Source organism: Leuciscus leuciscus (assembly GCF_965113295.1).
Source record: "Leuciscus leuciscus genome assembly, contig: SUPER_2_unloc_1, whole genome shotgun sequence".
Taxonomy (NCBI): Eukaryota; Metazoa; Chordata; class Actinopteri; order Cypriniformes; family Leuciscidae; genus Leuciscus; species Leuciscus leuciscus.
Window position 1 is genome coordinate 971,909 of NW_028118563.1, and position 27,422 is coordinate 999,330.

Sequence of the window (27,422 nt, forward strand, 5' to 3'; positions counted from 1 at the left end):
CGGGATTAGAGGATTTTTATTAAAGGGATAGTTCACCCAAAAATTACAATTCTGTAATTTACTCATCCTCATGTCGTTCCAAACCCGTAAGACTTTTGTTCATCTTCGGAACACAAATGAAGATCTTTTTGATAAAATCAGAGAGCTTTCAGTCCCTCTATTGACAACCCAATAAAATCTGTTCACCATATAAAGCGACCATGTCTCTTTAGAAAATTTGGCCTAAATATGGATTAGTTTTAAGATCTCTTTATGATCTTTTTGAAGTGTCCAAAGTGGTAGTTGCATAGCGGTCAATGGAAGGACAGAAAGCTCTCAGATTTCATCAAAAAGATGTTTCAAAGAGGAACGAAAGTCTTACGGGTTTGGAACGCAAGTGATGACAGAATTGTCATTTTGGGTGAACTTTCCCTTTAAATGAATCCTGCTTTTTCTTGTCGATGAATCTCCTCTTTTTGGCCTAAAACAACTGAGTGCATGAAATCTCCCAAATTAGTATTGAACTCATGCTGATTTCTTGTCTTGTAAATCCGATTTATGTCACTACTGTAGTGCCATTTATCACCCAATGTCTTGATGCTCTTCCTGATTGAGGATTACTTTAGTTCTTACCTGGGAAGGTTTGGTTCGGGTATGGATTGCATTTCTTTGTTGCTCAAGTTCTCCACCACAGGAGAGTCCAGATTGGCTGAGCTGTTGCTGAGACGATCACTGCTTTCGTATCCAGATTCAGTGCGTTGGAATTTCCAGTTATCGGTCCGAATGGTGAGGTTGTTGATGCTTGTTTTAACCCTGTCCGGCTCTGGAAGTCCTCGACCCTCCGATTCCAGCGAGCTCCTGCTTCCCATGTCCTGCTTCTGCTCGTCCTCATAAATAGTCATTAAACTCTTAGGTTTGCGTTCTTCACGTCGGCCCCATGGCAACTCTTCGCTCTCCTGATTAAAGGTCTGTCTGCGAGAGTTTGGGGAGTTTTGATTATTATCAGTGTTTAGTACGCTGTCGACATTAAGTGCCTCTCGCATCGGCCTCCACGCACGATTGGCTCGGCTGCGAGAGCCCTGACTGCTGTCCGTCTCGTAGCCGTTGCCCACATCTAACCTTCGAGGACGATGCTCTGCGGGGGGATGAAGTGGGACGCGAGGCTGAGGTTGAGAGCGTGGTTCGTGGTTGTAGTGAGTGGTCTTAACAGGCCAGGGCTCCGCTTTCGTCGGACCTCTGCCTTGGCTGCTGTACAGTCGTGACTCCAGATTCTTGAAGCCATTCACAGGAGGCGATAGTGAGCGTGCGTAAGGCTTCTCAGGTGCTGAGTCTGGGGATGAGATGCAGAGTTACAAACTGCTTGATTCTCGGGAAATTTACCCTACTCATTTAACCCAACTGGCACTGAAGATACTCGCAGTGTGGTTGTCTTCAGTGGGGTCTAATATTTATTGTATAATACACAGTGAATAGAATTATCAGATGTGTCATGACATCTAACCATTTATTTATTTGGATCCATTAACTATTAGCAGTTCATACATACAACGACTTGATTACAATGTAAGATTATTTTTTTTATTTTTTTTTATTAAAATGGTTTTACCCCTGTCAGGGTGATACAATATCACATTGAAGAAAAAATTTTTTTTTCTTTTATTACATGTTTTGAATTATTATATATTTTTTTATCTATTTCATAGCTTAAGTCATGCAGTGTATCCAACATGCAGAAAAATGTAAGAAAACAAACAAACAAAACGATATCATAGTGACTGGGTGTCAAGATAAAAAATTATCAAAATATATTAGATATATATTGGTTGTTAAAATGTCGTGGTATGACTCATAAAAACGTAATATTTGTGAATTAACAATTCATATTTGATTTTTTTTTTAATATTTTGTTTTATATTATAAACTTTATTTGAAATACATTTATTTTAAAACTGAAACATATGCACTTAAGTTAAACTGTTCAGCACTTAAGAGTTGTCAATCTTTCATGACCAAACTGTATATAAAACTGTACTTGGCTTTCCAAACCGGACTAATAAGTGCATATTGCAACTGTGTGAATGTAGTCCTGGTTCACTCTCAAATTTAGCTGCGTAATTAAATTGTTCATTTACATTACAGAAACAATTCACAGATGCTGCTTCCAGCCTACAGGCCAGACTCATCCATATCCGACATATGCGAGGTTGCACTAATAGCCTGGATGACCTTTTTTCTAGTGAAGGTGGAAGAGTGACTCTCTTTGGGCAGAACAGTGCTGATATTGGCACTGTTAAATAGGCTGGCATAGAAATTTCACGGCAGTGCAAATCCATACTGCTATAGTGCCATTCCACCTAGTGCCAAGTACCTACATCGTTATGCACTATGAGCTTTAAAAAACAGCATTGTCTCATTAGATATTAATGTAACTTTGACTCGCGGTCGTCACACACACTGAAAATGTTAATTATCTGGCATAATGAATTCTCAAACAGCCTACACGGCTATCCTTCTAAAAGATGAAGGCAGTCTGGTCAGAGATCTACATGCTGAAGGCTAAAAAGCCATTAGTAAGCCATATACATACTTAAAAAGGGTAAAGCAAAGTCAAGCAGCTTGGCTTGCACACCACACTTTTACTGCTTATGAGCAATAAAAGGAGATGGTAATGTTGGTCACATGACACTCGCACAATATGGTGAGCCAGTTTCACTGCACATGAGGAAACGACTTTGTGATCCCCATAAGCTCATGTCTATATGGCCCAGTTATGTGCACTGTCCAAAGTGCCATGCTGTAAGTGTGCTTAATTGTACTGAATGTGCAAATGTAGTGTTCTTAAAATCTTACAAATAAATTTGGTTACACTTTATTTTAAAGGCATTCTTGTTACAGTGCAACTATACATTTATGTACAGAGTAATAATAAACATGTACTTATATAATTAGAGTTAGGATAATGGATTGGTTTAGAATTCGTTGCATGTAATTATGCATAATTTTCTGTTTTTACAACAGTAAGCACATGTAACATGTAACAAGGACACTAAAATAAACTGTTACTGTAATATTATATAAACTACTTACAGAAAATATAACATTAATAGAGGCCACTTAATTGTACTTAATGAGAGTAAACTTTCATGACTTAAGTCATGTCAAATGAAAAGTGTTACTTTAAAATACATTTAAAATCATTGTTTTAATACTCTTTTGTCATATTTTAAAGTACACAAATTTTGATGTGCTGACTAACATACTAAAACACATAAAGTACTTGATTATAATATTAACTGTAGTGTGTTATTTGATATTATATTTAAAAGTTAATGCATTTGAAATTAACTTGTTGCAACTTGATCAGAGGTCACTCTTCCGCAGGAACTCGACTCCGTTACCAGAAGCCAGTGATTATAGTTTATGAAGGCCTTTATTAACCCCTGGAGCCGTATGGATTATTTTTATGATGGATGGATGAGCTTTTTTTGGGCTTCAAAATCTCAGGTACTATTCACTCCCATTATAAAGCTCGGAAGAGCCAGGATTTTTTTTTTTTTATATATAACTTAATATATAAGAAGAAAAGCATATACACCTAGGATGGCTTGATGGTAAGTAAATTATGGGATCATTTTCATTTTTGGATGAACTAACTCTTTTCATGGAGAACCACTCTTTTCCATGTAATAAACGCAAAATTCCTCCTTTTGTATTCCACATAAAAAAGCAAGCCATACGAGTTTGGAATGAAATGAGGGAGAGTAAATGATTTTTATTTTTGCACACACACTCTTCAGACAAACAACTGATGTCCTTACTTTTCAGCAAGCAATCTTTTCTAAAACAGATGACTTGATCTGATGAACATGTTTCATTAGAAAGGCTCCAGCAAAGCCTTTATGGCCCTTCGAGTGAGTACCTCTGACCTCATCCAGCATTAGTGTGGTTATGCAAGTGGTGCATAGTATGAAAAAAACAAAACAATACTATGGAAGTCAATGGGGCCCATCAACTTTCTGGTTACCGACATTCTTCAAAATATCATCTTTTGTGTTCAGCAGAAGAAAGAAATTCATAAAGGTTTGAAACAATTTGAGGGTGAGTACATGATGGCAGAATTTTCATTTTTAAGTGAACTATTCCTTTAAATGGTAAAGCTTGCCCTCTTTAACAATGTAGGTAATCTAAATGTACTATGCAAACATCGTACGAAGCTGAAACAACCTCAACATTAACAACAACAGTGTGTAAAATTGTAGTTCATGACACATTTCTATTGACACTGTTTTAATCCCAAATTTCTTTGATCAAACCTCTCACCTACGCTTCTTTGCCCTTCTTAAAAAAAAATATTCAAATCATCTTACGTGGACTTACTTTTCAAAATCAATTATAAAACATTATAAAAATGTCATCGCAATCATGCGTTTATTGTCTTTATGTTTGATCAGTCAAAACGTCTCTTTCTTCATTTGATTAAGCTGTAGCGATATCTAATGCATTTGACCATATTAGGAATTTCTTGGAACGTCATAAGATTTATGGCTCTATGAATCTCACTTGTGGACTTTTTGCATGAGGGCACCCTATGGCATCCAGTATGAATGAAAGACATTACATGAGTGTTTAGCACTCCATAATGCTCACATCGCTAGTACTTCGTAACGATTTTAACTTGAGTACTTTTTCAGCAAAGTACTTATTTACTCTTACTTGAGAGCCATATATATATATATTTTTTTAGAACTTCTACTAAATTATTTCTTAAGTAGCAATACTTTAACATAAGTAAAGCTTTCTACCTCTCGTTAGGTGGACATACAATAGCTGTCAGTCATCTGGTTTATTTTACTGACTATGGCAGGAGTGATTAATTTAAAACAAAAATGAATATGAAATAAGAAAAATGCTAATAAAAACGTATCACACCATAAAACAACGAAAATACTACATTACCATCTACTGAACTCTCCGTTTAGAGGTGCATGACAATATTCAAAATATAACTGCATCACCCAGTTTGACCCATTATTAATTTGAGCTAAAAAAATAAATAAAAAAAAAGAGCTGGTCGCTCAGCGCAAGCTAGATTGAGGAACCGTTACAGAGATTACAATACTCAGCGTGAGGATGGAGCACACGTCAGAAGTAATCTGTGTTTTTAACACTTCTCGCTGACCCCGGGTTACATAAGGACCAGCAGAGCACTGTGAGCTAGTTTATTCCACTCCAAAGCTCTGCTAAAAGCCCAGAGTGTAACAACCACACATATGTGCTTCTCTAAGGAGGACAGAGAAGATATTTAAAGAGGACCTATTACTCTTTTTTTTGTGCTGTTGCTGTTTGAGCATCAAAAAGGTCTGAAAAGTTACAAAGCACAAAGTCACTCCAAAAGGAGTTATTCTCTATATCAGTAAACACCTGAAAGACTAAACAGAGTGTTACTGACAGACTGGGAAGAGAGGTGCTGCAACAATGCCTGGCGTTTTATTTAAATATTTGTACATAAAACAGTCAAAATGTAACACGCTTACCCCGGTTCCGCAGTGTTTCTGGTCTTGTCTGTGACCGGTCCGAGTCCTTCTTGATAAGGTTGATGGGAAGGCCTTCTTTCGGCAGCTCCCTTAAAATCTCTCTAAATCGACTCTTTGGATCCAAGTTCATCTTCACTGTGAGACAAACACGGATATGGTTAAATGCAGCACTTTCACTAGAGATGTAATTCTATAAATTTAAGCAATAGTTTACTATTGAAATTTACTGTTCCAGAAAAATCCTGCTAAATGAGGTTTCTGCTATAGCTTGAATTCATTAGCTTTACTAAAAATGATCATATATCAAGGTCTAAATCTAGCACTTTTTCTACAGGAATTCTGAAATGTTAATGCAGCCATTAAAAAAAACTGTCAAGTATGTTTTATGGGTCAGCTGTAAAATCCGTATGCACCACCCTCAAATAAAGCATTAGAGTACACTTGAAGTTAAGGATCATTGGGATGGTGAGATAAAGTGTGGCCTCTGCACTCTTTAAATATACCCCTGAGGCTTCTGGGAAGGACAGTAGAGCCTTAACGGCAATCAATGTGTGTGTTTTTCAGTTTTTCTTTTTGCTGTGCTGGAGGAGAAAAGCAGTGAAGTGTTACAAGAGAGCCATTGACAGATAACAAAAAGAGAAAGGACATTTCTTGCCCTCAAACACACGGCAGTCACATAACGGTCTCTTAGTGAGGGGTTACTAGATACAGCTGAAAAAACATCAGCGATCGCATCTTACATTCCAGAACATACTTAAAAGATACAGATCTCCTTCTGAACTTTGTAAAGTTTACTCTAACAGTGGCCCCAAGACGTACTTGGACATCTAAGCCACATTAAAAACAAAACAAAATGCTGTATATTACAAATATTGTTGCTTTTGTTTCTCTTTTTCATGTTGCTTAGGATAAAAAAAGCGCCTGAAAGCATATGCTAAATGCATAAATGTAAAACAAAACAAAAAACAAAGCCAAACATTGTATATAACGAATATTGATTTTTGCGTTTGTTCCTCTTTTGCAAGTCGCTTAGGATAAAAGCGTCTGCTATATGCATAAATGTAAAACAAAACAAAGCTTAAAAAAAGTAAAACAAAGCAAAAAAAACACTATATTATGAATATTGCTGCTTTTGTTCCTCTTTTTCCATGTTGCTTAGGATAAAAAAAGCATCTGAAAATAAATAAATGTAAAACAAAACAAAAAACAAAAAGGCAAACATTGTACATTACGAATATTGTTGTGTTTGTTCCTCTTACAAGCCACTTAGGATAAAAGCGTCTGTTAAACAAAACAGTAAAACAAAGTCAAAACAAACTAATCAAACTAAACCCCAAAAAACAAAACAAAAGACAAAACCCCCCCCAAAAAAAACAAAGAAAACAAAACAAAACAAAAAACAAAACAAAACAAAACAAAACAAAACAAAACAAAACAAAACAAAACAAAACAACTACAGTACATGGCTCAAAAAAGTGAAATTAGTTCTGAGAAAAACTATTTGATATTGTTTTATAATCAAATGCAGTGGCATTCATACATGTATGATTTAGGAATAAATACTTTCTGGTTCCACTATATATTAGATTCAGACTGCCTAAAAATACTGTCAAAACAAATGTAAACATGTCCATGAAATAAACTTATTGCAATGACTTGGCACAAACTGGCAGTGTAAGTTAATGTTACATTTTATTAAAACTTAGTTCGAATTGCATCTGTGCACCTGAATCGCTGAGGACTATAATAAAAGACTCATTTTGCACGACTTTATAAGCTACTTCCCCAAGCCAAAGGGAATATTTTCACTGCCTAAGGACAGAAAGCCATTACAAAGTTGATCTAAGAGCTTTTAGTGGAGAGGAAACTTCAGCAATAAAAAGAGAGACGCATCGAGCCATTATGGTTTGTAATAAGAGTGGAATGTGGGCTACTGGAGCACGAGGCGATACGTCTCCCTGCAGGACTTTCTTGTCTGTCTTTGTTCAAACATCCTGTACTTCTCTCTCTGATCCTCTGGGTATTAAAACACTTTGCGGGGGAACAGTGTTGCCTCCAACAGAGAACATTTTGATCACTGCACCGTTCATGAAAAAAGGCATGAGATCTGAGATGGCTGAAACAGGTAAATCAAGGTAATTCCTGGGTATTTTGGGTCTTTTGTTTTAAGGACACAATCTTGAGTAGGGACATTTGTTCTTGCCTTTTAAAGAGGAAAACATATTTGTCCCTCTGTTGTAACTAGGGCTTCACAATTAATCAAATTAGAATAGAAATCGTGATCCCAATTTTCCTGTTAACTATCAGAGTAGCTGGACACTTAGCACGTTTTTTTTTTTTTTGGACTTATTTCTCTATCGGACATATTTTAGTAATCATCATAAATTAGGTACCATCCGAAAACTTAAACACTCAAAACTTGAAATTAGACACTGCCTTACCATGGAAACGGTACTTTAAAAACCTTTTAGCAGGCTCAATTTTTGTGATATCAACTTCAAATTTGGAACACAACTTGGTTAGACATATGGCTTTGATTTTCTAGCAAATTTAGACATATACATACATATATATGTGTGTGTGTGTGTGTGTGTGTGTGTGTGTGTGTGTGTGTGTGTGTGTGTGTGTGTGTGTGTGTATATATATATTATCTTATTTTGTAAAATACATGTTCTATATAAAATAAAATGTTTAGTTCATTGCTTTACAGTAAACTTATAAAGACTGTATTCCAAAGCATTCATCAATTACAACCAATTAAGTTCAGATCTATGCTCAAAAAGGGGGGTGGACAAATATGAACGCAGTTGCTGCATGAAAGTGAATAATAGTCCTAGCTATAAGCAGTAAGTCACTGTGAGATGCAGTGACAGCAACTATAAAATGTGAGGTGTTCATACTTCAAGTAGTTTGAAGTGTTTCATATTGTTTTTTCTTTACCTGGCCCTCTGCCGCCACTGGTCTGGTTACTGCCACGACTGAACACAGAAGGAGGCTGAGACTTCTGCTTCAGAGTACCATGATTTGAGAAGAAAGCAGTCAAGTTTTCTCGAGTTAACTCCAACTTCTTACCACTCAGTATAGGAGTACCTAAGCGACAACAAAAAAATAAAATAAAAAATAAAATGCTTCAAGAACTACTGATAGTTCTTTTTTACTAAGTTTATTTGTTAATATTATTTTTTTTATATGTATATTACAAATGTGCACTGATTGGCATCTCAGTAAAACTAAAAATTGAAAGAGGCAGAGAGGAAGGGAAGGAAGGAAGAAAACACCCACAGCTTTCAAAGGCTATAACTTGTATTCATTCTGATTTAATTTTGCACTATAATTTATGAAGATTTTCAGTAAAATAAAGATACAGGCTCTAACACCTAATAAACACACGGATTTGACTGAATATCCATCATATGTTTAACAAATTGAAGAAACAATATTGCTATTTCTAAATGAATTTGTTTTGTAGTGAATCATCATTGTAAGTGGTGCAAGGTTTACATTTAGATTTACTACCAATACTAGTGGAACTAGTTAAGCATTGATTTAGGATTCAAGATTTTATTTGTCACGTACACCGTTACATACAGATTACAACTTACAACTTGCAGTGAAATGCAAACACTGAATTGCATATGCATTGGCTAATACACAGAATCTAAAAATAGCAAACAACGGTCAATTGGTGCTAATCGATTCTAGCATTAGACAGATTCACACTGACATTATCCTCTCTCTGAACAACAACAGATTTTTGAAGAAAAAAACCAGGTAAATCAAGGTAACACAAATTCTTGGGTATTTTGGGTCTTGTTTTAAGGACACAATCTTGAGTAGGGATATTTGTTCTTGCCTTTCAAAGAGGAAAAAACATTTGTCACTATGATGTAACTAGGGCTGCACAATGAATTAGAATAGAAATAGTGCTATTATCGTGTGAGGTTTTTACAGATTTACAGATATGCGACTTGTAATTAGCCTGTTAATTGTCAGTGTCCTGGTAGCGGAACAACTTTCTTTACTTTACCATATTTTGTGGGACCCTATATTTTGAGCAGCATTTTTTGAGACCGTCACCATCAGAAATTTGGAGCTGTCAATCGATTCAATAATTTACAGATTAATCAAATTTTTTTTTTTTATGCAGAATGAAACGTCAAACGCATTGTTAAATGTGTTAAAAGGAATTATTTTAATTATTAACCTTATTACTGTTTGTTATATTTTAATTTAATAAAATTAGTGGTCGACCGATATATCGGCTGATATTTGGCATTTTTAAAATACCGGCCGATAAGTTTTTCTGATTGGCCGAAGTGCATTTTTATGAGCGGCACTGAGAACGGCAGCGCCTGATAGCGCTCACATTCTCGGTCTTCATTAGTGTACGGTCTCTGTTTAACAGTCATATCTAATACATCATTAGACAGAACTGTTAAACAAAGAAAGTAAACAGTATGCGAAAAAGTAAAGCGTTTGCTTTTATATTATTAGTAAAAGAAAAAAGACAAACAATTATGCTATAATACTTTCTCATTAACAGTCAACATTCAGCAAATACGCATCTATATCCTTTAAACAAATCTCTGAATATCTAATAAACATTTAAATTTCACAAACCTTGCAGATTACCCAGCTGTGAGATCTTGGTAAGTGTGCATTTGTAGCCTGCATAAACGTGTCACTGTGCGTCGTGTGTAAAGTGAATGTGGAATCTCTAATTTCCCACTGTGTCATTGGTTTCAATGTGTGCTGTATGTAAAATTAGTGTTACCTTGTCTTTATTTGAAAAAATATGATTACCAGTGCGCACGAAATTACCAGATTACCGAGTGTTACAGTGTTTACTTCCTTTTACTGTTCACTACTCATATATTTTTAAACAATTACTTTATTTGTGAAAAATACTGTAATAGGATTGTAGATTGTATAGCTGTGTAGATGTGTAGATAAGCATGTTTATTTTAAGATAGATAGATAGATAGATAGATAGATAGATAGATAGATAGATAGATAGATAAATAATCGGTCGACCACTAAATAAAATAACATGTTTACTAACAGCAGTGATCTCTACTTTTTTTTTTTTTTTTTTACTGGCAACAAAAAGAGTTTCAAAATATGTCAAAGCAGAATCAACTGCAGTGTCTCTGAGAATTAATTAATTAATTTTTTTACATTTTTGTGTTGAATTTACCTGAATACAATAGAACTGCATTGAAAGGTTTTCTACCTGGTGCGTCTCCATTGATTGAGCTCTTATTTTGTCCGGAACTGCTGTTGCTCCGCTGGGCCTCGTCTGTTATCACAGAACTGCCATCAGGGTTAGTGTAGAACAAAAGCAAAGGCTGGAAGTGACCTTTGATGCATTTGGTGACCACGTCTTTCCACCTGGATCCCACCTTAAAAAAATAAATAAATTCAAGTTATACAGTTCTTTAGTATCGTTAGTAAAGTACATCTGTGAAACAGACAGCAATGAAGAAGTGATTATTATTAGACGTGAAGGCACGCATGCCTCAGGGAGGCTTAGGTAAGAGTACGCAGGCTGTACTACAAAGTCTCTCTAGGCAAACAGATGTAACCTTCCTTCTTAATTAACAGACAGAAGAGAAAGAAAGAGCGAGCAAGCAAGCGAGAGAGTGAAAAGCAGGAAAAGTTAGAAAGCAGGACGTGGACGCAGTGCTTCCCATTGAAGAAAAAATGATCTGAACAGTCAAAAGCAACCCAGGCTCATTGGAAAATTTCTGCAAAATTATATTACGTTGTGTCTTGCATGTTTCACGACATTGAAATGTCCACTGAGTGGACCATGTTCAGTTTTATCCAAAACAGATATATGTGAACCTGGCAACGTTTTATTACGTTGGTTGATGCATGTATCGCGAAATCGTTATTTTTGGGGTTTTCTCGCACACAAAAAGTATTCTCATCGCTTCAGAACATTAAGGATGAACCACTGTAGTCACATGGACTATGTTAATGATGTCTTTGCAACTTTTAAGGCCCAGAAAGGTAGTAATGACGTTGCTGTCTATGGAGGGGGTCAGAGAGCTCACAGATTTCATCAAAAACTTTATTTGTGGTTCCAAAGATGAACGAAGGTCTTACAGGTTTGGAACGACATGAGGGTGAGTAATGACAGAATTTTCATTTTTGGGTGAACTAACCCTTTAACCCTTAAAGACCGATACAGCCGGCCGCGGCATAAAATAACTGTCGTTCTAAAATGTTTAATAACTTTTGAGTCGCTAATCCAATCTGTATGCTTTAAAATGCACCGTAAAGATGAGATTCTCAGCTTTCCCGTGTTATCACTGTTGTCTCTATTGGTCATTCAGTGGCTTCGTAGTGCCGGTGATTGCGTCATCAAAATCTGCAGCAGTGATTCGTCAAGGAAACACATGTGGTTTCTTTCTCTGAGCCAAACAGGAACGATTGTTGATGCTTAGTCCCACCCCCATGCCCAGATTCGTCCAAACGGTCATCAACTCAACCAATAAACATAGTGATTGGTGTTTTTAACAACCAATTTCATTTCTTTATACATTTTAACAAACGCAATGCATTGAAAACTACGCATGAAAACGAACGGATGCAAAGTTTTTGACCATAGCGCAAAACACGAAAGAGCATGAGTATGTAAAACCAGTTGTTAGACGATGACCTGGTGGTGGAACCTTCCGATTCAGAAAATTGTTTGAATCATTTGCACTGTTTATTTATCTATTTGTATTTAGTTTGTGAAGATTATTTGCATTATTTGTTCATTAGCACTCAGTATATTACCCTCAATGAACCATTTCTTCATTTGCACTGTTTATTTCTTTTTGTATTTAGTTTGTGAAGATTATTTGTGAACCATTTGTTCATTTACACTCTGTAGGCTATATTGTATTGTTAGTATTTATATTGCACAGCTGTCAGTACTTGTTATATTGTTTGCATTTGTTGTTCATGTTCAAATTATAATATCATTTTGTAAAGAAAAATGTTTGCGTCAGTGTTCTGTTGTAATAACAACTTTTCTAATTACTTTACTTCCTAAACTTATTTGGACACATCTACATTGTCAGTAAATGTAATACACCTGTTTTAACTCAAAAACGCCTAGAATAATATTATAATAAATGGCTATAACTTGCTGAGGGATTGTTACATGTAGACAATATTTCATCTGGAAGTCTAAAACAACCAAGTCTAACTTTCTAAAGGAAAAAAACAAAACTTCAGGAAGTTCTGTTTGAGTTCACACTGAAAACACCACATTTTTTGCTGCCGTTTTTCTTAAAATCCTGTTAATTTAATAAATTCTCTGACAAAAGAAATGTAAAACTGTGACTTTAAATGGGCTAGATGGAAACTTTAGGCTCTCCTGTTTAAAATGATATATGACACTTGATGCTTCCTGCTTGAATGGGTTAGAAAAACAAAGAAAAGTACCGGTGAGTCAGGCGCCCCAAAAATGTTCTAGGTCTTTAAGGGTTAAACATACCCGATAGTGTTAACAAAAGCAAACGTGACACAAAAAAACACATTTTAGCTTGCTTGTACTAGAGGTCTGCAATCCCAGAGTGTGGCCCGGGAAAAGTTCAGAATTGCTGAGTGAGGGTGTGCGAGGGAAGATACTGATGTGTGTGTGGGAAGCGGGGAAAAGTAATGACTTGTGGGCTCCGAGAAATATAATTACCTAATAATAACAACTGTCACTGGTGATCTAAAGCATTGTGTGTGGAAATTGAAAAATATAGCACCGGACCGAGACAGAATCTAGACCTCTTCCTACAGGCTTTTGTCACCGGGAACAGAAGTAAACGTGAAAGTTTCGGGCAGGAGCGGGTCCTTTTATCGGGACTCATGTTTCACGAGACTACTTTGAGCGTTCCACATTGTAAGTGCAATGTTGTACCAGGTGAGCTACGTAGCAAGTTTGCCATGTCAGAAAAGCCAAACATATGGAGCTGGTTATGTGATGTAAACATCAAAATGTATTAGTTTACAAATCATGATCTATGGTAAAATGTCATAACATTGTTTTTGAAGTCAAAACCTTTTATTGTGGGAGAAACCACGTGAAAATAAGTCTTCATTAATCGCTAATCTGCCCCAGTAATCATAATTTGAGTGAAAAGGAATAAAAAGTTGTTGCCTCTAGTGTTCATTTCATCTGGAAACTGCAGTGATTTGTATGTATTAGTAAGTTTGAGTTTTGCAAACATGTAAGTAGAGGCATGTTTTTCCATTGTGCCTGTGTTGGTCAAAATGCAAAGCAAAAAAAGAGCAGGGAAGATTGTAAAAGAGATTAATTAAGATGCGCTTAAAAAAAAACTAATCAACAAAACAGCTGTAATTAAGTTAAGACATGAAAAAAAAAAGTGATAAGTTCTCTCTAGACTGTTAGCACACAAACATCTACTGTAATGCACATACTATGTGTGTGCGTGTGTGTGTGAGGGTGATCCATCTTGGCGGCAGCGACGGGCACCACTAGCCCAGTGAGAGCTGAAGTGCACACGCAAGCAGAAGTCGCACACTACTGACAGATTGATGAAGAGATATGGGCCATGCACCGCTACACTGGATCTCGACTTTTTTTCACTCTTGCTGGCTGCCCATCCAAATCTTTTATTTGGTGGTAATTAGTGACCGTTTAGGCTGTTTACTTAATAGTGACTGTTTAGGCAGGTAATAATGAGTGTTTGCTTTGTGATTACATAAATCAAAGTAAAAAAAAAATTTGAACTACACTTTAAAATAATCTTTTTAACGTACAAATAAAATGACAATAACACGTTGACCTCAAAATCAAGAGACATATATTTTGCATAAAGAAAAAGGCTGTAAATTAAAGATTTGGTGAAGAAACATACACAGTAAAAATAAAGTAAGTAAAAGCAAGTAAGTTTAACAAGGAAATACTATTTCAGTCTATCTATTTAAAAAAATAAAAATAAATCACATTTACATCAATGTGTTATTTGTGGTTTCTTTGTAAGTAATCGTGAAATTTATTTGCAATTTTTGAGTGAAACCAGTTTCAAATTAAATCCATCAAATTATTTTTCAGTGAACTATAAACTTCACAGCGAGAGTGAAAAAGGAGGAAACAGTTGCAGTGTCAAGTTACAGGAAGTAAAACGGATATAGCGACCATGTGATCAGTGAAAATGGTATAAATGTTTAGATATTTAAATGTGTGGACGGAGGGAATGTGTTTAATAACGCACATCACCAGTGCCAGGACTGCTGGGTAGTTGCTAGAATTATGAATAGTAGATGTGTAAATATATAGACAAAAGGATTCAATCCATAACAGGCAAGTATAGTCTTACCTCTTTAACATTGGCATCATCAAAGAAAACCCATTTGGATGATTTGGTGTGGTAGGCAAAGGCACAATAATGTCTGCTGGAGTAACAGATCATTCCCACCAATAGCAGCTCACTCTTCTTTGCACGTTCGTCTGTGACACGATAAAAGAGCTGCAAACACAAATGCATTTATTAGACAACCATAACACAACCCAAAAATCATTAACACTTCACAATAAGTTCCCTTAGTTAATGTTGCATTAACTTAATATAATTTATTAACCATGTCATCACTTGTTCACCCTCATATCTTCCAAACCTGTATGATTTTCTTTCTCCAGTCAAACACAAAAAGAGATGTTAGACAGGACGTTTATACGGTTTCTTTTTCTCCATTTAGAGAAAACGGAGTGACCAAGGGCCATCGAACTCCAAAAAATAAAAAAATAAAAAAAGTGCTTTACAAGTACCACAATTCTTCATACTTCCAGTCTGTTTTGGAGCTCGACAGTCCATAGTCAACATTTACTTTTAATTGTGCACACATGAGCAGCATAAACATCCAATTAAACATCTTTTGTGTTCCACAAAAGAAAAAAACAAAGAAAAATCACAGAACCACATGAGTAAACGATGACACATTCATAATTTCTGGGTGCATGTTTACAGCAGTTTCATGTGCTAGACTGCAGTCTTCTGAGAAAAACCAAAGAGTCTTCAGAATTAGAAGGCAGAAGTAGGTGACAAAACGCAAAAGTATGTATTTGCTGAAACAAGTTTAAATAAAGCAGCTATTGCACAACCAACACTTGTTCCTCCACCCCTGATTCCTGAATAGCTGGTTTTCTTTGGAGGCTCGTGAAACAATGGATTGCAGGCAGGCGGGGAGCCATTTTCCTCTGAAGTCTCCAACATCACATGGAGAACTAGGGAATGAATTAAAGCCTTTGTACTTGTCCAGGGGGTTTCTGCTGAGACTAATCCAACTGGAGGATGGTAACATGGAAGTGGGCGAAAAGTAGAATGAAAGCTATTTAGCATTTGTGACAATTTGGGGTAAAATAACTGATTCTTCCAATCTAGATCTTCGATGCCAAACCAAATTCACAATGCTTGTTTGTACAGCTCTATAAGGAGATATGAAAGGTCACCTACAGATGCATTTTAACATATACAATGCATACAGCTGCACAAACAGAACAGCCATCTGGTGGAAAACAATTCTCAAATATGGCTTTATACTCCCACATATGAGGCTGGTAATGAAGGCCGTCTACACACTCGGACACCAGATGACCTTCCACTGTAGTGGCTTTCTGGTCATCAAGCGTGGGCTATGCAGTCACTGATGCAGTTACACAACCTCAGTCTTATGAAGAGGATAAACTCCTACTTTGTTTCATACATATGTTCCAAGGCACTAACCATAAATCGGCCTCGATGACACCAGCACCAGATGTGCTATAAAAATAAATAACTGAAAAAGAGTAACCGTGGGGAGGTCAGAAGCTTTTTATAGCCATTTAATCTGGATGGAGGCATCCTATGAATTCTATATTTTAGATTACAGCCAGGAATAAGATATTTCTTACTGGATTTCCCCACAACGACTCAGTCTTCAATGACATATAAATGAGTAACCTACAAGTTGATTAGCAGATTCTTGTAAATTTAGGTCATCTATTTCCTAAGTGTGAAATATGGAAAAAACTCTTCTTACCAACTATCATATTTTTTATCTGCTAAGAAAAAGAAGTACCATTGATATGTGTAATTGCATGGGATTGATTTGATGTTTTAATGCACATATAAAGGGATTGTTCAACAATTTTTTTTATAAAAATCAAACCAATATGACAAACCGTTTTGGTTACCATTGACTTCTACTGCATGGAAACAATGTGTGTTTTTTTCCACAATAGAAAGAAAGTCTTACAGGTTTAGCATGACACAAGGGTAAATAAATGTTTTTAGTTAACTCTCCCTTTAAAAACCATCAATGTAATGTTATTTGAATATGGTATTAATCAGTATTGTAATACATACCATGGCACACCAGCCACAATAATTATTAGTAAGTAAAACTGAAGACTTTATTTCATCCTCAACACATTAAAATTTATACCAAATTGACATTTGAAAGTACCTTGTAAAGTATAATCAAATGTGACCAATCTGGAAGTACATTAAATATTTATTTTTCGTTCAAATCTTTTATTCTGTGTCACCAAGATGTTCTACAAAGCATTGTTTCATGATCCCCTGGTGCCCTGTAGTGCTTTTGTAGTTTGATTCTTTAGGACGGAGTCAAGCACCTTTCTGAAATGAGAAAGTTTGCTAGACAGCATTCTTACCCCTGAGAGGTTGAGGTGTGGTCCGAGAGATCGGAGGACGTCTTCAGTGAGGTCTGAATGTTCTGAGTCCCACACAAATCCAATGGTCACGATTTCTGGAGAGTTCATCAGCACGCGCCGGATCTTGATTCTCTGACCACAGTTACTCTAGTGAAGGGACAGCGATAAAACAATTATTTATTTGTTTGTTTTTGAACTGTTTTTGTGTGTGTATCTTTAAATGCAAATAAGCTGCTGCTCCCCACCCCCTTTTCCAGAAGAGGGTGGAGCCTTTACAGCTTGTGCATTGGATACTCTGCCAACAATCTCTATCATGGTTACGCTAACATGACATTGCAGTTCTTTGTCATCATGAAAGTTAGGGCCTGTTCCACTGTGACATCCCAATGGATGCATTCCTGAACAGCTCATTTGAGAAACCGTTTCTGATTTACGTGGAAAATGGCAAACAGAGTGGATGTATTTTTACCATAACAGGGTGGTTGTATACACACTGCGGACACATAATTATGTTCAAAAACAACGTAAAAGAGAATTTGCTTTATAGGTCCCCTTTAAATGCGTCTATGTAGTTTTTATTATTTTATTTAAATTATTTTAGCATTTCAGCTAAACTAAATGCCTTGGCAACTACCTTGAAATAAGTGTTATGTTTAAAAATTTATTTTATTTTTTTTCGGTTAATGTTCATTTTAATTTATGATTTTATGATTTATGATTTTTTTTAGGTTTTAGATTTAGTTAACTATAATAACCATGTTTTTACTTTACTTTTTTACTTTAATGAGATGCATGCTTCTGACAGTGACTAGCACGATGACTTCCTACTTCGCCGGTTTAAAAATGCAGAATGTGTTGATATGCGAGAGGAACGTTCCGGTCTCATGTTTCATCTTGCCGTCACATAGAGGTGTTACTCTTGCAGAATATAAGATAAGAAGGGTATGTGTGTTTGTCCTTGTGTGTGCTTAATGACATGACATCACATCACATCACAGAAAGAGCCATCATATTAGTGCATGATGGTGTCCTCTAAGGGCTAAAAGCTCTAGTAAATTCTACATTATTAATCAACATTACCAGACACCTACCGGACAGTTACGCATATCTCCAACTGTGCTGGCGGCTTTTAGCAACTCCCCAAACATATCTGGGCGCATCCTTTCATCTCTCATCTCTGAGGCTTGTTGGCTGGAGTGCAGAGAAAGAGGAAGAAAGAGAAACCGAGATAAAAAAGCAATTTGATATAAAAAAAAATAAAAAAAAACAGTTTCAGGTATTTTTATCTTTTTAGGTCAATATACCAACAAAAACACGTCTCAAGTTTCTGGCATGATGGCTGGAGAGGGTCTCACTTACCAGAGGGCTGTTGTGGACACATAGTGTACAAGCTCAGTGAAGGGTAGCGGGTCGGATGATGCACCACAGCTCCTACACACTGACTGTGGGGAGAAATCACACACACACGGTGATGCATGCTAATATATGATGTAAAGCCTTAATTACACTACTTTATATGATGTAAGAGATGTCTCAACCCACATAAACTGTGTACAACCTGAGGGTGTATCCAATTTAAAAATTCCTTATATGGGCAAAACAAGAATGAACACTTTCTTGTGTCCAAAAAGCAAATCACACAATGCTTTACAGGGTAGTCTCTCGTGTACACAAAATGTACCGCGGCTTAACAATGGTTTTATGTATTATGCAATGAGTCTCTTACAGTAAAAACAGTAATATTGTGAAATATTATTACAATTAAAACAAGGTTTTCCAAAAAATTTAATTAATTCTTGTAATGCAAAGCTTTACTCCAGTCTTCAGTGTCACATGATCCTTCAGAAATTATTCTAATATGCTGATTTACTGCTCAAAAAACATTTCTTATTATTATCTGTTCAAAACAGTTGTGCTGCTTAAGTTTATTGTGGAAACTGTTTTTATTTGTAATTCTTTGACGACTAGAAAGTTCTAAAGAACAGCATTTATTTGCAATAGAAATCTTTTTTTAAACTATGTAAAAGTCCTTACTGTCTCTTTTGATCAATTTGATGCATCCTTGCTGAATAAAAGCTGAATACAAATGTAATGACCAAAGCGTTTAAACTGTAATTTATGTGACACACTATATACACACATGTCTACCATGTTATTAACGTCTAATACCATCACAATACTATTACAAGGGCTATGTTTGTTCCCATGCCTCAGGAGAAGGAGAGGGAATGGATCCTGAATTAGTATTCCCTACGACTATTCCGCCCACTGTACCCGACTGATTGAAAACCACCGTCGCAGGATAGCGATCAATTCTCTATTAGTCACAGGAGGCGTGTCTGCATGCACATGTGTGAAGGAGTATTAAAGCGCTACAATACCTGTTCATAAAGTGCCATAGCAAACTTCTGATGAGTGATACAAGATTTGGATGTGCAGGCGTCGATATCGTCATCTGGTGCGATGTGCAGGTGAATCCTTTGTAGAATGTTCTCCTATGAAAAATACAAAAGCCTACAGTTTGTGTGTGTCATGAGGCATTTTACACAAAAGTATATCAAAATAATAATAATACATATTCACACACACACACACACACAGTAATTATGTTGACATGAAAACAATAATTTATTGTATTACCAGATATATACACAATGGATTTGATTGGGCTGGTACAATGATGCCTTGGCATGAAGTGAATGCACTCTAAGCTTTAGTAATTTTCCCCAAGCCTATTATCTGCTTAAATACACCCTTTCAAACCTGAGAACCGTGGGTACATTTAGCAAGACCAATAGCGCTGTTAACACCAATTTGCTTTTTGAAAGGAGGCAAGATTAATTTTCCCCAGTAAAGATTAGCTTGTTTTAAAACAGTCCTAGTTCAGTATAAAAAGGCAACCCGGACAAACAGACAAAAGCATTGTCGGGATAGCCTCTTTAGCCAAGCGCTGATAGAGAACCTGCATTGACTGAGAGCAGTGTGAACGCATCTGTGCACTCCAGGCTTGCTTTGATAGAGATCATTCATTGATTGTGTTGTTTAGGGGAGCACTGTAAATGGACCTTTACTGAGGTAATGACTGACTCTCCACAGTCCTGCTGTGCTAAACAGAAATTGATTACAGGTCCCAGTTCTAAGCAGGTTTACTGCAATTAGGTGGCCCTAAGAGAAATCCTGCACATACCGAAGGGGTAAACATGCTTACTTCAGCTTTCCAGAGAGAGAGAGAGAGAGAGAGAGAGAGAGAGAGAGAGAGAGAGAGAGAGAGAGAGAGAGAGAGAGAGAGAGAGAGAGAGAGAGAGAGAGAGAGAGAGAGAGAGAGAGAGAGAGAGAGAGAGAGCGAGAGAGAGAGAGAGAGAGAGATTAGGACAAGGGTGCATGAACTGTGCTGTGTCTGAGCTTCATTTGGAAATTTTTATAAAAGTTGACAAATGACTAAATTAAAGATAAAAAATGACTATATTAAATTAAGTACTTTGGTTGGATATTACCCACAAATGTGACAAATTGTAAAAAAATTGAGAAGTCACGCTGCCAAAGACTACCAACAACCTGCACAAAAAAAAAAAGATAATAATAGGATAAATGTTATAAAGACGTTTATAAAGTCTAAATATATTTTTATCTAGAAAATAATAATAATAAAAAATATTATTTAAGGAATTATAATAATACATAACATAGTATGCATTCCTTGGCTATATCAAAATGTCTGATATGTTGCATTGATCGTAATGCACTTTATGTTAGTTCATTAAGAGTATGATATATAAAAAAAATAAAAATACATGTATACATAAATTTTTAAATCACAAATGTTATCCTAATTTTTTTTAATACTACTGTAGTATTTTATTTTTATTTATATATATATATATATATTTCTATTATGCTTTAATTTATTTCAGTTTTAGTAATTTTATAGTTTTCATCTAATGGTAATATTTTATTGTATTTCAATTAACAAAAACTTTAGTTAATAACACCCATCTCAATGTTTTGTTTTGAACTTCAAAACGAAAACAAAGATTACGATAACGATAAACGATTTCAATTGATTAATTCTGAGAGATATACACATCTGTAGTGGTCATCATGCATCAGTGGGTTAAAACAAAGCTACAAAAAGTATATACTATATACTTTTCTTTTTTTTTTTCACAATCAACCAGCCCTACATATCAAAATGTATGCATATCATGGCAAGTTCCTCGGTCTGACTCACAAAATCACACACAAAGACACTTACGAAGCACTCAGCAGCATCATCCATGAAGCCTAACTGAAAGCGCTGCTCATCCTTAAAGGTTTCGGCTAGGGCATTACGCAGGTTGTCTGAGGGTAACGCTCGCTCTCGGCTGTGCTGGAACTGACAGAATATTCCCTGCGAAACAAACATGAAGTGCTTTTTAACACTAACACTTTTCATTAAAGAAAGTATTAAATACTGCTTTATGATGAGTTTGGCCATGAGAATACCTTCAAAGCGCAAAAGATGCAGGAGTCCCCCAAGCAGTAGTGGTTTGGAAGCTGACGAAGACTCCGTCTGAAGATATCGAGGTGCCAAAGCACCTGGAGTGCATGGAAATAACAGGAAATTCAGATTTAGAAATACATCACCTCAATGAATGACAAACATTTACTACATCTCTGTTCCAAGCTGAAATGAGCCGCCTCACAGTCTACTTTCTACATAGGCAGCTACTTTCTAAGGGTGTGTTCACACTTCAGTTCTCTTGGTCCGGCACAAAAAAATTATACATTTAGTCCTGGTTTGCTTAGCATTGACGCCGTAATTTTTTTTAAACTAAACCTAAATTTGCCATTTCATTTGCCATAATTTGCCGACTACTGTTTGAAACAGCCCTATCTAGGTAGGGATCTCCTCTAAATGGTGTGCTTCTCCTCCAAAGTATCTTTCTAAACTACTCATTCTTCTGATTTTGCATGATGCTTCAAAGTGACAATCTTAAAGTCAACATCCAATGTCCATGCATTTTTTTTTTTTGCCTTTTCTTATTGGGAATCCTTTTGTTCTTAAAACTCTGAGAAATATGACTCATTGTCCTTGCTTGGTGGAACAGCTTAAGGGAGATTAGGCTATGACAGAGGGGTGAGAGATGTTCATCTGTCTGTGTGTGTGTGTGTGTGTGTGTGTGTGTGTGTGTGTGTGTGTGTGTGTGTGTGTGTGTGTGTGTGTGTGTGTGTGTGTGTGTGTGTGTGTGTGTGTGTGTGTTTGGACTGGCAGTGTAAGGTTACTCTTCACTCTTGTCTCTTTCCCTTAGGCCCCAGACAACTTAGTCTGAGTATGACCTCCTCACTCCATGGTGATGAGTACAGGAACAAGATAACAGAGAGGAAGAGATACACTCAATCATAATGTCCATGATCCTATCCAAGAGGGAAAACTGGCTTGCAGTAACTAGCAGACTAGGAGCATGACAAACACTGTTGTGAGCAAGATTTGGGGGTTGATGGGTGGAGTTGGGATGCCGTAAATACACTGAGGAGGAGATGACAGGTTGCTGTGGTCAGAACTCAATGTGAGTCATAAGCTAGTTAGAATGTTTACAGGGGTGGGTGATATTTTTACATTACTCTTGTAAGTGCAGTTGATCTGACTTTTATATGTAGATGATATACTAGGTAACATTATTTCGTTTGTTCAAAGTTGAAGCCATTAGACAGTGAATGTTAATAAAGCCATGTTAAATGTCATTATGTTCATGATTAAATAATATGGTAAAATTATTACCATTTCCATATTCATTTACCTCAAAGTACCATTGGTAAGAACCAATCTGTGTGGAACTGTGAATATATATACAGTTCAAAAGTTTGGGGTCAGTAAGTTTATTTAAAGAAATTAATACTTTTATTGATGCATTAATTTGATCAAAACCTACAACAAAAACATTTAGTTTGTTACAAGAGATATATATTTCACACATGCTGTGTAAAAAATTTATCATGGTTTCCACAAACTTAAGCACAACTGTGTAAAAAATTTATAATAATTATAAGAAATGTTTCTTGAGCAGCAAATGAGAATGATTTCTGAAGAATCATGTGACACTGAAAACTGAAGTAATGATGCTGAAAATTTGGCTTTTCATCATGTAATCAAATTTCACAATATTACACTTTTTACTGTATTTTTGATCAAATAAATGCAGGCTTGGTAAGCGTAAGACTTCTATCAATAACATTTAAAAATCTTAATGATTCCAAACCTTTAATGGTAATGTGTGTGTATCAATTGATAGATAGATAGACAGATGGATAGAGAGATAAATGGATGAAAATAATTTTAAAAAAGCTCCCCCAGGCAAACAAACCTGCACTGCACTGTTGAGGAAGCAGCTGTTCTGTCCCGGCTCATTTAGTAGTCCCTTGGTGGGGGCCAAGGACATCATAGATCCCGGCTGGTAAGACTTGGAAAGATTGCCTCCTGGTCTCTTGAAGAACTTGACCCATGCCATTGGATTTGGGGTATTTGCCTTCCTGCTGATGAACAGTTACTTGTTAAAGAAGGTTTGAATTGTAATTTCAAGAAATGATTTCACAAACAAAAGATGGAACTGTTGGAAAAAGGTTATGACTATTTAACTTGAGGCTTTTAAGGTCTGCTTCCCAGTCAATCATTGAGTAAAAGCCTTTATTTTTGCTACTGACCTGTATGTAAGAGGTCTCTTGATGTGTATGTCCTAGACAGGATGGTTTGATCATTCCCTGAATTGAGTTGGGGAATTTGGCGAGTTGTTGGCGGATACTGTGGCCATAAGGCCTCTAGTGACTCGCAGCATAGTTATAAAGCACACATGAGGTGTCAGCTGGAATCAGTCAACCTTTAAAGGGTCATCCATGTTTCTGACGCTACTCTTGAAGGACATCAGCCTTAGGATGAGCAGGACTCACTCTGTGGAGAGAAGCAAATGCATGAATTCTGGAAGCAATGAACATGCCTGCTTGAATAACTCGCTCGCAATTTAATCTACACTTTGAATCTGAGCCCGACTAATCACATACATTGATTCCTGCAAATTGAGACGCTAACAACAACAACACAGAAACGCTTGTCATTATAAACACCTCCTTATAAATCATTAACGGGAGGAGTGGCTAATCATTCAAAACTGTGCAAAAGTCAGTAGGTCAGCTCATCCAACTGGCACTGCTGAGCTAAATAACATTATTGTTTAACTTTTTTATGACTTTGCACCGACTTGTTTCTACAGAATGCAAGGTGCCAGCAAGCTGACATCACGGTCTTGGCAAGTGCACAGAAAAGCAATAAAAGACTGAAAATATACAATGGCAGCTTCTTTGTTGCTTACAATCGAAAATCAGTATATTGTGCGGTTAAAACAAATTGTAATATTTATATTGGCCTTAATATCTTTTATATTAGGATGAGTCAATCATGACGTGATAACATTGCATTAAAGCAAAACTGTAGTAAGTCAAGTAATTTTTTTATATAGTGCTTTATACAATTCAGACTGTTTCAAAGCAGCTTTACAGTAATACACAGAATCATAACAGTGTTCATACTGAAAAATTAAAATGTTTAAACTTAAAGGTGCTCTAAGTGATGTTGGGTGACGTCTCTTCTTGTTGACGTTTAAAGTATTGTCAAACTAAACGGAGGCTAGCTAGACCCTCCCTCCTCATCCGCGCACTAACCCCCCCAAACCACAACCCAAATTTTTCTTGTCGGTTATTGGCTGGAACAGTTTGTTATGTTTCGTGGTGCGGGTTAGCCCAGTTTGTTTTCGTAGCAGTTTGTGGAGCCTGGGGTGTCTACAGAGACCGTGTTTTTTTTACAGTGTATTCAGGGGACAGGCAGCTAGCGGATGGTGAGGAGATGTTTGCTATATGTGACAAAAAATGTTTGGCCTAAAAAACGTGAGACATCGCTTAGAGCACCTTTAAGCAGTAAAGCAGCTCTACAGAAGGTAATGGTGCTGTTATTCATCTCAAGTCAGTTCAATGTTAATTCAGTTCAGTTCAATAAATGTTTAAAGTTAATCAATTATGAAAGGAGTTCAGCTCAGCTATAAGCATCTCTACAAAGGACAATACTGTCATTATTCACTTTGAGTCAGTTCAATGTTGATTCAGTTCAGTTCAATAGTGTCGATCTTGCAAAGTTGATCTATTATGAAACAATTTAAATTCAGCTTTGAAGCAGCTCTACAGAAGACAATAGTGCCATTACTCAGCTAAATTTAGTGCAATGTTGAGTCAATTCACTGATTAAATCAATTGGTTAACTTTACAGCATTGACAAAAGCAGCTCTACAGAAGACAAGTGTCCTTATCCAGCTCAAGTTTCAATCTCATCTGGTAGTGTCAGTGCAGTCCGATAATATTTCAGAATATTACTGAAAAAATTAATTGTCTTTTAACATCACTGTTGTCTAAACAATATCCTTCTTGTGTAGTTTTTTTTCATCTTTATTGCAGCCAAAGAGGTCAAAGCTTCCTGATAACATTCCCATTCATCGCAGCACACAGGGTAGAATCCATGTGGAGTTTGGGAAGTTCCAGGTAGCAAAGATTTCAGTGCCCAGGGATGATTTTGACAATGCGACAGCACTAGAAATGGCTGACTCCCTTGAGCAGTGCACTTATTACAGAACCAGGGAGCATTTTGAAACACACCCATGGATCTGAAAACATGCTCTCCACCCTGACTGATGCATTGGAGGAGTTTTACTGTATGCAAACTCTCATACAGTCCTACTCCCATAAAAAAACAAAAAACATTGCAATAATTTACCATTTTTGGTCGATGACAACCTTTTTTCTGCTTAGTGGCCCAATGCTCCATTCTTCATCACGCAGCAGTTTCTGCATAACTACATGGTTTTAAAACCATTACCACAACTTTATACTGATTTATCGTTTCTAGTAGGCCTAGGCAATGTTACCCAAAAGTAGTGCTTTGTTTAAGAGAAAGAATCTTTTCAAGATTTTCTGAGACCATGCTGAAATAATGCATTCCTGTGATACCAATATTAACTCTTTCCCCGCCACTGATGAAAATTTTCATCATTTGTGAGAACGCATCCAGACCCAAATGTCCAGCTTTCCGTGTTTTCACTGTTGAACGGTAGGGGGCGCTATTACACATCTTCTGAAAGAGTGCTGAACATCCTGATCAAAACACCGGCAAAGAAGCAGCAGAAACAACCAATAGCATAGGGAAGCAGATGCATTTGTAAAATAACAAGATCATCAACAATAAACAGCATATAAATCAAAACTTCATAGTGCCTAATGTTACTGAATGAAATGTTGACCCAGGACGAGCTATAACTGTGCAAGCTTTGGGGTGTTGATGGACTCGATCTACTCCATCTGTGTTTTGATCATCGTTCTGAATCTGATCTGGATATAGGGCCCTATCTTGCACCCAGCGCAATTGACTTTGTACAGCAACGCATGTATCATTCCTATTTTGCACCCGCGCACAGCGGACTTTTCCCTCCACAGACGCACGTCGGTTAACTAAGAAATACACTTGCGCTCCCGGGGGCGGTTCAGCGCAAAGAGGAGGCGTGTTCCGGCGCAAACGTTCCCTCATGCTATTTTGCACGTTTAGAAAACAATTCCGCCACTAACCGAAAAAATCTAGTTAAAGTCAGTGGCGCGTTGCGCATGTTATTCATATGCTATTTTAAGGGCGCATGCTTGGCCATAATCAATGTAGCGTGTGCACAACGCGCATACACTTTGATTCTCTCATCTACACAGAAGCAGCAGTTTTCATTTTTGCAAAAGATAGATAGATGGATAGATGGATAGATAATTATAAAAGCATACATCTAGCTTACATATTTACCCAAATTATCATACGCCTGTTTAACCGAAGTTAATTTGGGTGTGTTTCTCCATTCCCAATGTCACTTCTCTGTGTTTTACGGCCCTGACGAGAACCGTCGGTCTCCTCGGCTGTGAACCGCTCCTGGCGTGCGTCTGGAAAATCCGCCGTTATAATAGGAATCCGCTATAAAATAAGCGCGTCTGCTCTTAAAGGGAATGTGAGATGACGCTCTGATTGGTTTATTTCACGTTACGCCCAAACCACACCTATGAATAATGAAGCTACTTCAGACCAACCCATTTTAGATTTGCGTCGGGCGCAAGAGGCATTTATCCCGCCGGTATAATAGCAACAGCGCCCAAGACCCGCCCACAAAGTTACTTGCGTTTCGCTCTTGATTAGGGATGCA

The 27,422-nt window shown here is 36.7% G+C and overlaps 1 protein-coding gene across 2 annotated transcripts in view; it reads right to left on the reverse strand.

Moving 5' to 3' along the window:
* Positions 1-24,790, reverse strand: part of LOC309493552 (inactive ubiquitin carboxyl-terminal hydrolase 53-like) — a 52,547-nt gene extending 27,757 nt beyond the window's left edge. The window contains exons 1-13 of one of the 2 annotated variants that reach the window (XM_082191130.1): positions 23,857-24,790; positions 23,520-23,685; positions 21,661-21,753; positions 21,431-21,565; positions 19,560-19,673; positions 18,538-18,620; positions 18,270-18,369; positions 17,179-17,325; positions 14,846-14,995; positions 10,747-10,915; positions 8,454-8,603; positions 5,514-5,648; positions 613-1,309 (exon numbers count right to left, since the gene is read on the reverse strand). In XM_082191130.1, coding sequence (XP_082047256.1) covers positions 613-1,309; positions 5,514-5,648; positions 8,454-8,603; positions 10,747-10,915; positions 14,846-14,995; positions 17,179-17,325; positions 18,270-18,369; positions 18,538-18,620; positions 19,560-19,673; positions 21,431-21,565; positions 21,661-21,753; positions 23,520-23,663 — 2,117 coding nt within the window. In that variant the 5' untranslated portion in view covers positions 23,664-23,685; positions 23,857-24,790. Of the gene's footprint in view, positions 1-612; positions 1,310-5,513; positions 5,649-8,453; positions 8,604-10,746; positions 10,916-14,845; positions 14,996-17,178; positions 17,326-18,269; positions 18,370-18,537; positions 18,621-19,559; positions 19,674-21,430; positions 21,566-21,660; positions 21,754-23,519; positions 23,689-23,856 lie in introns of both variants that reach the window. The other variant, XM_082191129.1, reaches the window with a different exon arrangement.
* Between the last annotated feature and the right edge of the window lie 2,632 nt (positions 24,791-27,422).